The sequence below is a fragment of the Bacillus rossius genome, chromosome 1 (genome assembly GCF_032445375.1).
Source record: "Bacillus rossius redtenbacheri isolate Brsri chromosome 1, Brsri_v3, whole genome shotgun sequence".
NCBI lineage: Eukaryota > Metazoa > Arthropoda > Insecta > Phasmatodea > Bacillidae > Bacillus > Bacillus rossius.
This window is the reverse complement of record NC_086330.1, coordinates 349,434,544-349,447,680: the sequence shown is the minus strand read 5'-3', so window position 1 is coordinate 349,447,680 and position 13,137 is coordinate 349,434,544. Positions and strand designations below refer to the sequence as shown.

The window sequence follows — 13,137 nt, the reverse complement described above, 5'->3', positions numbered from 1 at the left end:
TTGTTGACACGATAGCAATTGAAAACACAAAATCTCTCAAGAGAGCAGCTGCTAACGGTAAAATAATTATTTTACTAAAGCTTCTATAAAAACTCAAAGATTTCCAAAACAACAGTAATTTAGCAGGAAGGCACGTGTTGTCTGACCGCATGTTGCTAAAAACCAGCCCAAGGAATATAAAAGTAGACAGAGATTTCACCCTTAGAATAAACATGATTTCTGTCCCCCCCCTCCTCCTTCTACTACTGTCGGCTATAAATGATTCTGACGCTACTAACACAGCATAAAACCAAATGATTTAATTTTGACCCAAAATATATTAAATTCTAGGTTTTCTTCGGAATTCATCCAGTACAGGATTTGGTATTTTAATACACATATACGTTTAAATAAAAAAGTCTTACGTTGTATTTCCTTGTCTTGATATTCATGTCAAAAAAGTTAAGTCTTTGTTTAATGTTTTATTACAGATTAAATGTGTTTAGATTATAAAATACTTGATTCACACTCCATTAACATCTTTGGGTTCTAAAATTACTTTATTAATTTACATAAATTCCCATATATTGAAATACATTATTGACAGAAGTTGTTATAAATATCGTAAAAATGCAAATAGGAATTTAAAATTAGTGCCTTCAAACACTCGATTGTTACATTAATATACACATGGGCACAAAAATATTAATATACATGTCTGTATTGAAATACAAACTTTTGTCGAGGTAACGCTGCTCATTTATATTTGATGCAATTCCCATTATTTAACATCTATGCATCCTGTTTATTTTTTATTTAATTCATAAGCCAGACGTTTGCCAAATAAAACGATATTTTCTTGAGCTCGATTAAAAAAAATACAAGGACTTCACCCTGACTGTGTAACATTTGTTGATTTACTTTTTTTTTATTTAAAACCATTTGTTAAATGGTTTCCTTAAAGCTTGAATAGTAAACTTTATTTTCTTGGGTGTAATATATATATAATTTAACTCTGAATGTGAATGGCATTTTGATATTAGTACAGACGAATCGTTAGTGTTAAATAAGCACATCGTGAGACCTATCTTGTGACGACCCCCTGGGCTTCCCCGTGACGTCACGACTTCCAACCATGTTCCCGTTACTCCGCCGCGCCGGGGCAGTTATGGCCCTAACCCTTGGCGCGGCCCACACGGTGTTAGATGGAGACTTTCTGCGATTCTGACTTGTGCTCCAGGACACTTTTTTGTTCTACCTTTATTTAACGAATTATTTTAAAAAAAAACTTAAAACCTTTCGCTTTAGATTTTCCAACCTTCATGCCGATATAAATTATTTTTTTGACAAAAATGGTTAAATACCTAAGCATCACCAACGCCTTCTTAAACACTTTAAACGTGAAGTTTCAAATCAGTTTCAGGTATATTATATTATTTCTTAGTTATCATTGACAATAAAATTTTGAAATTAATAATCATTTTTAATGATACTACTCATATTAGATAAGCTTCTTTAGTTTACAGTAAATGCAAGGATAGTATTTATTTAAAATTTTCATTAACCTTTATTGCCATAGAAGTTCTAATTTCCAGTGCTAAGTATATATTAGGGCCTACTGCCACAGCTACATAACCAAGCTTGCATCTAATAAATAATTAAATACATGGCATTTAGACTGAAAAGCAGGCTCGCTCGATAATACAGTTCATAGCTATCTTTAGAAAAAAATATTTGCCAATTAAAAAGTTCAACATTTTTATAAAAATATATTTTATACAATACTTGATTTTTTAAATGTATAGACAATGGGTTTGAAACAATTCATTACAAATAATTTCAGCCCCTTTGAGAAATAGGTCACACAAAATTTATACCTACGCGTGAGATAAAAATGTAGCCGGCCTTAGTTTCATTTTTGACTGAAGTCAGTCGATAGTTAACTTAACAAAACTAGCTTTCCGTCTGCTTTAAAATAAATAAGTGTTGTTTTATTATTATGAGCTTATCTCATTCCTATTTTCTATGACCTGAAGATTGTACATGAAAAACATTTGTTTAGATAAAAGTCAACTTGTTACTGGTTGTAAAATTCACACGCTGTGAAAAATTCTGTTTGACGTTTTAACCAAGTCATGTTTAAAAATAATCTAATAATAAACATATCCAACAATTTTCCAGTAACAATAACATAATAAGTCTAAATAATAAATAAATTATCATCAGATAGTTTACTTAGATTTGAAACTAGGACTAAATCATCATATAAAAATAAAACTATTTTAGTGACAGCTGCAGAATAACACTACCATTGTAACATGGAAAAAATAATAATATGCTAAGCAATGGAGCCTTTTCATAGAATACATGTTTCATAATTTTGTTAAGTATATTCTTAAACTTCAAATATTACAAAAGGTCTATTGCATGACTAATAATTTAGCTTTTTCCAACCGTCTGTACATACAAAACATAACACACTACATAACACTACATACATAACACACATACGCACACTTCGTCCACAGTAACATGAATAGTATTGGAATTCTTTCAATTTATTGTAACAGATTTTGGAAGTAATTTATAACACCAAGAATATTTTGTTCATTTTATTTCAACCAATTTAAACTGCACAGTATGAATAGTTTACAATTTTCATTTGTTTATTTATTTTGTATTGTTACGTAAAATAAGAACTCATAAATAATATTTATTTTATTTACAAATTTAACTAAATACCTACATATAACGCGTGTGCTACGTAGTTTTGGTGACAGTTACTTACGAAGTTCATAAAAATCAGAGTCGCTAAAAAAATTTTAAATAATGAAAAATTCTTAAAATGTAACTTATATTATATTTTTAGATGACTTGCAAACTTTCATATATATATATTAACACAAAGATAAGAGCGTTTTCATGTGACACTGTCACATAACGTCGTGAAATTTATGTGAAAAACTTGAAAAAGAAAGTTTGATTTTTGTGCTTCAAAGATTACACACAATCCCTTACAAATTAATAGCTATAATCCATAATTCATCCCAACCTATTTAAACAGAGGCATAATACAAAATCCCACTCTATTGACGAGGAATCCAACCCATGCCCAGGACGGATCTAGGGCTTTCCTTCAACGGGGTAAAATATGTGTTTGCGATTCCCACTCACAATGTATTACAGACTAACAGCAAAATTATTCATTTGCGTCCGTGTACATTATAGACCTAGTATAAAATTAAAGTTAACATTCGTCCAACCCGTGTACTTGCATTTCATTTCACAGGTTTTAGTATTAAAAAAAAATTTGGTTTGATGAAGCACGGACTGGATAAAAATTATTAATTTTCCTAACTAAGAAATGTGGTGAATGTAGCCGACGCTCGGTGGGTTTACTTGGGGCTCTCTCGTGTTTGATCAACCCTTGAGGAAAATATATTTTAAAAAGATAATAAAACTTTTGTCGCTATTTATTACATACAGCAAGCACTACGCGGCTTTCACGAGGGACTTCCAGAAAAACAATCTGTCGCTCTCATGCCCACCCTTCTTTTCCTCCCGCGGATCAAAACAACTGCATTCCATGGTGAACACACCACAGATTACACAAGTCACTGGTGATGTTCTGGCTTGCGATGCTCGAGCCGATCCCCCAAGAGAGACTTCACTCCTCACAGCACCGAGTCGGCACACAAGTCACACAAGTGATTCAAAGCCCACTATCGCCAGGCTCAGGCTTACACGCTATATTAATTCTTCCCCATCCCCCCCCCCCCTTGCTTATTTTTCATTTTCTCTCAATAAGTATTGGTTAATAGGTAGTACCATTGAATGGTAGTACTACTAATTGAATATAATATTTATTTTGCGTGTGTTGTTCTGTCACAGATATGTGTAACTGATATTTATAAAGTGTAATATAACGGGCGTAAAATGTTGCGTAAGTGTTAATTATTAGCAGTTTCGCAACTGTCTACATTCATTTTGTTGTAGGAGAACTACAAATTCAAGAGAGTTCTAAAGATAAAATCTACAGAAATAGCATTTATAGTAGAGAAATGTCGTAAAAATGAAGTCATCAACATACGCAGGCCGGGCTCGGCTTGGCTTCAAGATCACAGGTAGTGGAGTTAAGACGGGTCCTGTTGTTTTTCTGAAATATAAGTTTATTGTGTTGGTTGGGGGAGGGGAGTGGAGAGGTTTGTAAGCTGTCACCAGCTACCTACCCAGTAGCAAGATAGGCACACATAGTCTAGCCGTGGTTTTACTTCGCTCCTGACTGTGCGACCGGCCGAACCAACAGCAATTAGATACGGCACGCGGCAGAAGCGCCACGAACTCTTCGGCTGTGCACTTGATTTGCGCTGTAGGACGCAGCAAGCCTTGATCTTTACATTTAATGACCAATCCCCAGGTGCTTAGTCGGAGAAATTAGATTAGTTTTTCTGCGAGTCCGCCGGGATTCTACTTTAAATTAAAAATGACAAAAATCTCTACAGAAATTTGTAACATAAATTAACCTGGCATCTGTAATAAGAGACCAGCATTTAGTTATGAAGATACCTTTATGAATACGTCCTGTTGACAGCGACGAGTTTTGTTATGACTGCAGAATTTTTGAAATTAAACTTTATGCAGACAATAAACGCATTTATCCTTAATACTTGTTCTATTATTTGCAATAAACGATTTGTTCATCTCCAACTTAAAGTCGTATATCATATTTGGAAAGCACTAATAACCATCAGTTGTACATTTATGGGTTATTTTTTCGTGATAAACCTTCAGCCGAAGTTTTTTTGAATTCTTACTCATACTGGATAGCATAAGTTCTTCTTCATTCCACTAACGGCACATATATCCATGATCTTAAATCCTTTCTCTATTAATAGACGTACTTATGTCAACGAAGCAAAATTTCCTTGAATACACCAGCAATAGTCTCCAACAATAAAACACTTACATAGGTTGGTTACTAAATGAGATTTTCTCCATGGTATCTCAGCTTCCTACATATAAAGAAGAATATAATAACAGTCATACATTACAAATAAAAAATAAAAATAATTAATATGGCTTAGGAAAATATTACCTATTATAGATAATATCAACACATGTAATAAATATTTTCTTTCGTTTCACAATCATGATCCTTGATTTATCTTCTCTTTGAAAATTTTATTTTTTACTTCCAAAATTTTCCTTGGTCCTGTATATTATTTTACTTACCTTTGTAAATGATCAAATCTATAGGGAACAGTCGGTTAAATTACTCGTTTCCTTCGTTTATGCGAAGTGGAAATTAACAGAAATACCGGCCTTCCTAATTAAAATCACTGTGGTTAAGTAACGAATGGTACATTGTGCGTACCTCTTGTATTTCGAATCTGATTTTTTAACAGTTTAACTATAAAACAAATGCGAGTAATTAAAAGCACGTTTTTAAATATTACTATAAAAGTTTTTATTAAACATACCTAAAGTTAGTATTACTAAATTAAAGTAAATAATTTTATGATAAGCGGGGGTGAATATGTCAACGCAACTTAACAGATCAATACAGTTGCTAAGTTATTTAAATGCACTGTATTTATTTCAGTAATATACTTATTTTCTAGTACACGTTTTAGTTCAATTTTTTATAGCGCGAGTGTAATAAATACTATTCATTATAAAATTATTTGTTAGGGGCTAGTTTTAGAAAACCAAAAGGTTATGCAAGTTTTGTTTCCAACAGTTAACCGTATTAACACGTCCGTGTACCACAACATTATCTAGTGAGAAGTTAAAAACATAAATTTCAACAACAAATAGGTTTAGTGGTTTAAATTTTTTAATGGCTTTTAAGTAGATAAGTTTCTTACATTATTTACGATTGGTATATTTCGTGTGCCTTTGCTGGCTATAAACAAGAGCGATTATAATAACAAATAAGTAATTTATAGACAACATTCCATTATCATGTTATGAATTAAAATTTGTTTCTAAACAATTATTATTAATAAAATAACTTAAAGAGAGGTAAATAATAATTTTAAAATACATTCCTAAGAATTACAGCAGAAAATTTAAATGTGTAAGTGAAACACATTTCTCAAACATGCATGTTATTCGGAAAGTCTTAGTTATGCACCAAGCGCGCAACGTGTGAGAAGAAGACGTGAGAGGATGACCTTGCGAAAGGGTTGGTAACCTTCCAGGAAGGAATTAGCAACGCAGCCTGTCTACGCCTCCTCTCCTGCTGAGACTGCGCCCAGACGCGTGCTGGAGCCTCGGGCCCTCTATGTCTCCATTAGAAATGTGCTTGCTGTGTTTATTCTGTGTTTTGACTGTTAAGTTGATTAAATGACTAGTCTGGAACCTATACTATTTGGAAATTCTTCATTTTTAAATATAAAATAAATATTTACGCCATTCCTCTACAAAGCTCTTGAAACTCTCAGTTTTTTTAATCACAATGGTGATAACGGTGCGAAGATTTATTTTGCATATGGATACCTGTCCGGCAGCCGGTCTGGATTCGAATGATTCAACCATGCGACTTCGAAATCTTCTTAAGAGGATAGGAAAAGTAGCAACGTGCATGACTCACGAAAATATAAATACAAAAATAGAATTTGAGCGACCTCAAAGAATACAACGGGGTTTGTTATGTCGTCTAAATATTTTCATTATGGTGACCTGAAGTACAGAGAAAGTAAAAAAAGACAATATTTAGTTTTAAAATTTTTAACTTTCTTCATAAAAAATGGGCTTTAAAATAAAATTATATGGAAAAAAATTGATTGTAAAGTTATAAAAATCAGTCAAGTTAAACCTCTACAATAACCAAATAAAAGAAAGAAATTCATAACTATTTTCGTTTTCAATTTTTAAATTAATGTGAAAATAATTTAAAATTATTATTTTGTTAAAATATTTAGTAATTATATTGCTTTTTCTTTTATGATTTCAATAATTTTACAGTTATGTTTATTTCATAGATTGTATTTTTTTCTAGGGTTTCACAAGCCATTATTTTATTTTAAAAAAATTCGACTAAAAATAACAATACACTCTATTATTTCAGGAAATCCAGGTCTCCATAATGAAAAGATCTAGTCGCCCAGATTATATATATAGATAGATAGGTAGATAGATAAGATAGATAGATAGATAGATAGATAGTTTCTCAAAGATGTTTTTGGTCAGTTCGCCATACCTTCCTTACAACTTCAAAATTAATGATTTAATAACGTATATAGACAATTTACAAAAATTAATGTTTTGAATTAAATTATTATAAAAACATGTTTATAAAAGCCTTATTTTGGTCACAAGTCTACGCCATTTTTGAGATTGCCATAGCTATATAAATAATCTTACATGCATGGCAGCTGTTGAAGCGAATTAACCGAAGTAAGTTCCACATACTTTTATAACTTAATTTGTAACATAACTTATTTAATTTTTTCATTACTTATTTATATAGAGTTTGCAATGTTACTTTATATTTATCTAAACCCCAATAACACTGATATTCTGTCTGCTGTTAGGCTATATATTATTTCTCATAGGTGTTTCTTTGCCGTTACGCTAAATCTCCCATTGTACTTCATCAAAATGAATGATTTGCATTTACACAGCAACTTTGCTCATAGACTCCGCATTATACTCACAATTTATTATACAACTTTGTATTTCCAAATGATGAGGAATGTATTTACAAATGATGAGGAAAGTAGGCATAACAATGACCATTAATAAAGCACAAGGTCAGACGCTTTAAAGGGCAGGTTTATATTTCCCAGAACCTCTTTACCACATGGTTTTTTCACGAGTTCGCATATTCAATGGTAGGCCTATTTATGTTTGTATCAGGCACATACAGCCAAAAAGTAAACGATTATCACATTATAACTTCTAACATTGTTATTGAAGAAGATTTTAACTGTAAGAAGTGTAAAAATAAATATTCGATACGGCCAAAATCTGTTGGTACTATATTTTCAATACTTTGCATTAATAAATACTTGCATTTACATACTACCCCATTATTATATTACCATTCGATGTCTGATCAAGATAAAATGTTTTATTCGCACGGGTAAGTTATTTGTTTTTATATTCTCGTCATTCATCCTTACAGCTCCCGCACACTAGGCGACTAATCACACAAATGACATGGTCTGCATCCACCTTCAAGTCGTAGCGACACGCCTGAGCCTGGCCGCCGCGGACAAGTGTGTGCTCTCTCAGTAGTTGCCACGCACTCTCAGGTCGCGGCGAACTGGCCACGGCAACTTGGCCGTCTAGTGCGGGAGCTGTTAAACATTATATTTTAGGATTGGCATCCATGTTTTCTGGACCCAGCCACAGGCTGAAAGCAGTGATGATGTTAGCCATGCGGTGTCATTATTGACAGTTGAAATAACCATAAAGCCATTAATTATTATCTCCTTTAAAGAGTTACTTTATGTGATTAAATACTACATATCTCAAAATAAATAACCTACTTTAATACACGTGCTGTTCTGTTAAAACCAAAGTTAATACAATTGTTGATATCAATCACTTCACCACTTGATGCCGGGAACATAAAATGGGAACGTTTTAAAAACTGATCTCATCTAACTTACGTCAAGTACGTCACAAACCATCTCCCGAATGGTCTTTTGCTATAAAATACGTAAAGACGCCGGCAAAAATGTGTTTAGTTCAAGTCCTACAAACGTTCATGGAAGTTACTTAGTTATATATTTGAGTTCATATTATTATGATACGCAAACACAAGTATCTATAGGTGTAATTTTGCAGAACTACACAGCGTTGTCTATGTCAAAGTTATTCTGTTTATTTTACCAAGGCGTGAAAGTGAGAATTTCTCAAGAATATCTGAATAACTGTTTATTTATCCTTACATATACATTTATTATCTCAAAGGCGGCCATATTGTGTTTTCGCTACGTATGGCCACTTGTGACACAACGCTAAGGCGGAAGAATACTTTGTGATCCTTACGGTGTTCCCGAGCCGTGATAAAACAGACTGCGTTTGAACATCACTGTGAGAAACGATAGCAACAATATTCACTGAAATACCATTTGCAAGTTTCATAAAAATTATAATTTGTCATCATTATAAAACTATTGCAAGTAGTGTTGTACGTTTTCTCGTAAAAATACATATTTATAATCAAATTCCCATGAACGTAATGAAACACACAGTAAAATATTTTCGGGGCGGTAAATTAATCTTAAGAAATATGTTGTTCAATAATAAACTTTTTTCCCAAAAAATATATTTGTTTAATGAAACAACGTAGGTTACGTAAATTATTTTTATTTATTTTCTAGGGATGAGCAGTATGATGGAGGAGGGGGGGAGGAAGCAAATTGCCAGAAGTATTAAAAAACATTGGTTAAGTCAAAGCGTTCAGAAGCATAAAAATAGACTTTATTTGATGCCCCTGACTTTTTACTTACTGACATCGGCGATAAAGTAAACGTGTATAGACGGTTGCAGTGAATGTCCGAAAATATTCGTGTATGGACTGCACTACACGAATCTGAAATAACAACTAAGAAGGCAAAATTCGTTTGTAAAACAGCGTTTTATACATTCCAGGAAAACGCAAATTTCAGCTCTTGTATTCAAATGGTTGCAACTTTTATGTTTAACCGCATCCAGTAGGCTAAATTGAACAAGCTTAAAACGTCCACACACCATTTGGGTGTATATATACGTACACACACATACATATATATATATACATATGTATAACATATAAAATCACTGTTAGTACAACGTACAAGTCCTCGTTTACCACCAGAAAATGCAAGGCCCTCTGATAGCAGTGTAAATACCAACGTGTGTGTGAAGCTATAGGTCCGCACTTCATATGGGTATATTTATATCATATTAACACACTGTGCCTACAAGTCCTCGTTTAACACCAGAATATGCAAGGTCCTCCGATTGCAGTGTAAATACCAACGTGTGTTTGAAGCCATAGGTCCGCACTTCATATGGGTATATTTATATCATATTAACACACTGTGCCTACAAGTCCTCGTTTAACACCAGAATATGCAAGGTCTTCTGATTGCAGTTTAAATACCAACGTGTGTTTGAAGCCATAGGTCCTCTTTTCATATGGGTACATTTATATCATCTAACACACTATACTTACAAGTTCTTCGTTTAACACCAGAAAATGCAAGGTCTTCTGATTACAGTGTAAATGCCTTTGTGTGTTTGAAGTTATAGGTCCGCATTTCACATGGGTACATATATATATTTATATATATACATATATAAATATACATATATATACATATATATATATACATATATATAAATATTTGGTTTGGCACCGACTTTAAACCGATTAGTAGGTAGCACCTACCAATTATAATATTTTATTAAAATTATAGGTAATAATTATGTTTGGACAAAAACTGTCACATTGAAATTTATTGTATTGTTTATACAATTTTATTGTTTATACAATTACAATGTGAAAATTCGTATCCAAACATATTACCTATAATTTTAATAAAATATTATAATTGTAATTATTTATTTTTCGATTTCTAGTACCTATAGTATTTTGTTGTGTTTTTTTAGGTCCGTTCGGTTTTTTTAAAAATATTATTTTTATGTTTTAATGTTCATGTTCGAAGGCTTAGGTTGATTATGACTTCCAAATAAAATTAAAAATACATAGGGCCTATTTCTAGTAATACATATTCCTACTAAGAAGTTTATGATTTGAATGTAAGATAAAGGCTGTAAAGTAACGCGTAATAAAGAATTAATTGTTCATGTAGCACAGCTTACATGTATACGCCTGAAATGGCACCCAGTTAAGGTCCTCGGATCATGCGTCTGTGGCTTCGTAATGTGTGAAATGAGAGACGTCCACCACGTCCTCACAACCAGCGTTAGACACTACGGAGATGTGTATTAGATGTGTGTAAACTCGAGCGAAATGTCCTCGTTTGGAGCGTTGAGAAACATGGGATACACACCGTGTGTAAAGGAGTGTAAGTGACAACGATACTAGCGCGACGTGGTGGTAACACACACACACTACATACTTGATTCTCTACGGTCTATCCGAGGACCTCAAAAAAAAATTTAAAAATCATGTTTTCACACACTAGGTTGACAGAACAGCGTGAATCCGAGGTCTTTTAATCCGAGGACCTGGGGGAGGTCCTCGGATTGCCAAAGGTCCTCGGATCCACGCTGAAATATCATGCGCAAGTCCTCGGATGATATCCTAAGTCCACACACACACACACACTCACACACACTCACTGACTCACTCACTCACTGACTCACTCACTGACTCACTCACTCACTCACTCACTCACTCACTGACTGACTGACTCACTCACTCACTCGCTCGCTCGCTCACTCTAGCAGTTGAGTTGTGCAGCGTGAGAGGAGCCTGGAGGGAACCGCGGGGGGAGAGGTGCGAGCCAGCGTGTCGGTGCCGCAGATGTGTGGAGCGCCGGCTGTGTCCTGGCGGAGCTGCTGCTGGGGCAGCCCATCTTCCCCGGGGACTCCGGCGTGGACCAGCTGGTGGAGATCATCAAGGTGCTGGGCACGCCGACGCGTGAGCAGATCCGCGAGATGAACCCCAACTACACCGAGTTCAAGTTCCCGCAGATCAAGTCGCACCCTTGGCAAAAGGTAGGGAAGGTAATACCTCATAAGGCTGATCTCGCCACTTGCAGTTCACTTCGTAACCTAACCTTAGCTCCTAGGACATCCCCCACACTAATGGTAAAATATTTTCAATTAGTAGATTTGTGTACTGAAACTTACTTTGCTTGTTCAGTTGTGTGGTTAGAATGCCCAGCTGGAATTTGCGAGCCACTGTCTTGATTCTGATTGGTACGTTGGAACTTATTTTTCTCCTTGTGGATTTTGTCTTTATTCCCGGAAAACACCTGTACAAGTTTTGTAGAATGTTTCCACTGATTTCTCTTCCATTGACATTTGATTTATTGGTCATTTATACTTCAAGAGACAAAGTTATAGCCCGTTGATAAAGAGATCATACTTGAACCAGTTTTAACAATTTAATTCACTGCAAATTTAGCAGATTTGAGTTGTTTGTGGATATGAATTCGTGAAGCTGAAGAAAATTTAAATTATTATTCTGATTTCTTCAACTTCAGAAATAATCTCTTGCTTGTTTGGCTTTTTGGAGAAGTATAATTATCTCCAATTTTTGATCTCATGAGATTTTGAGAATGTACTGTGAACCATCTCCTCTTCTTTCCTGCCATTTCCAATGACTTTTTAAATTGAAAATGATATCTTTTAACAAATTGCATTATTCTAAGCTAGTACTTTGTGAATTAAGTTTCAGTTAACCTTATCCTAGCTTATGGCTGCACTTGACTCAGTACTGTTTAAATTTGTACCTGCAAATTTGATTGCATGTAGTATTGTTATTAACAGTTAGAATTTATTACTTGTGTGTGGACATTATTGTGGGTGGTTAAAGCAAAGGAATTTTAAATGGACTTTCAAATTTTCCTTGCAGTTAATGCTGCAGAGAATGTCTGTACCGAAATGTACTACTGACCACCAGAAAATTAGAGTAAGTAGTTTGGGGTGGCGTGATCTTGTGGTCCTGATTTAGAACTTTGCAACCACTGTGTGTTTGTGCTTACCGGTTGGATCCTTCCATAGGAAACTAGTTTAAGCTACACACGGCGGTGAGCTAAATCATGCTTGACGTGTATAGCATTTTAAATAAAACTAGAAAATACAGCACAATGAGTTCTGTGAATGTGTTGGAACAAAAATAATGTTATATGCACTGGTTAGTGGTTTCATTGAGTAGCTTGATTGCCAGAAAAAAACTGTTGATATAAGAAAAATATTTAATTTTAGGTATGTAATCAGTCATTGTGTTTAATATGCTAATTGGGGTCTTAAGGCTAATAGTTAGTAAGCTGTCCTTGTAAAGAAAGCTATGTAAGAACTCTACAAGGGTATATCGAAGGATTATTTTTTATTTATTTTTTATTTATTTATTTGTATTCCATTGAGCCTTCTTTTGGTAGAAACCATAAGGCTATAGAACATGTCATTTACATATTTACAGTTATACATATACATACAGTTTCACATGTACACATGTACATAATT

At 33.9% G+C, this 13,137-nt stretch overlaps 1 protein-coding gene across 6 annotated transcripts in view; it reads left to right on the top strand.

The window, feature by feature from the left end:
- The window catches only part of LOC134528215 (glycogen synthase kinase-3 beta-like), a 251,874-nt gene that overhangs the window by 222,255 nt on the left and 16,482 nt on the right, over positions 1–13,137 (top strand). For 4 of the 6 annotated variants that reach the window (XM_063361635.1, XM_063361634.1, XM_063361631.1 and 1 more), the window contains exon 6: positions 11,471–11,673. In XM_063361635.1, coding sequence (XP_063217705.1) covers positions 11,471–11,673 — 203 coding nt within the window. The remainder of the gene's footprint in view (positions 1–11,470; positions 11,674–13,137) is intronic. The other 2 variants (XM_063361636.1, XM_063361633.1) reach the window with 1 other exon arrangement.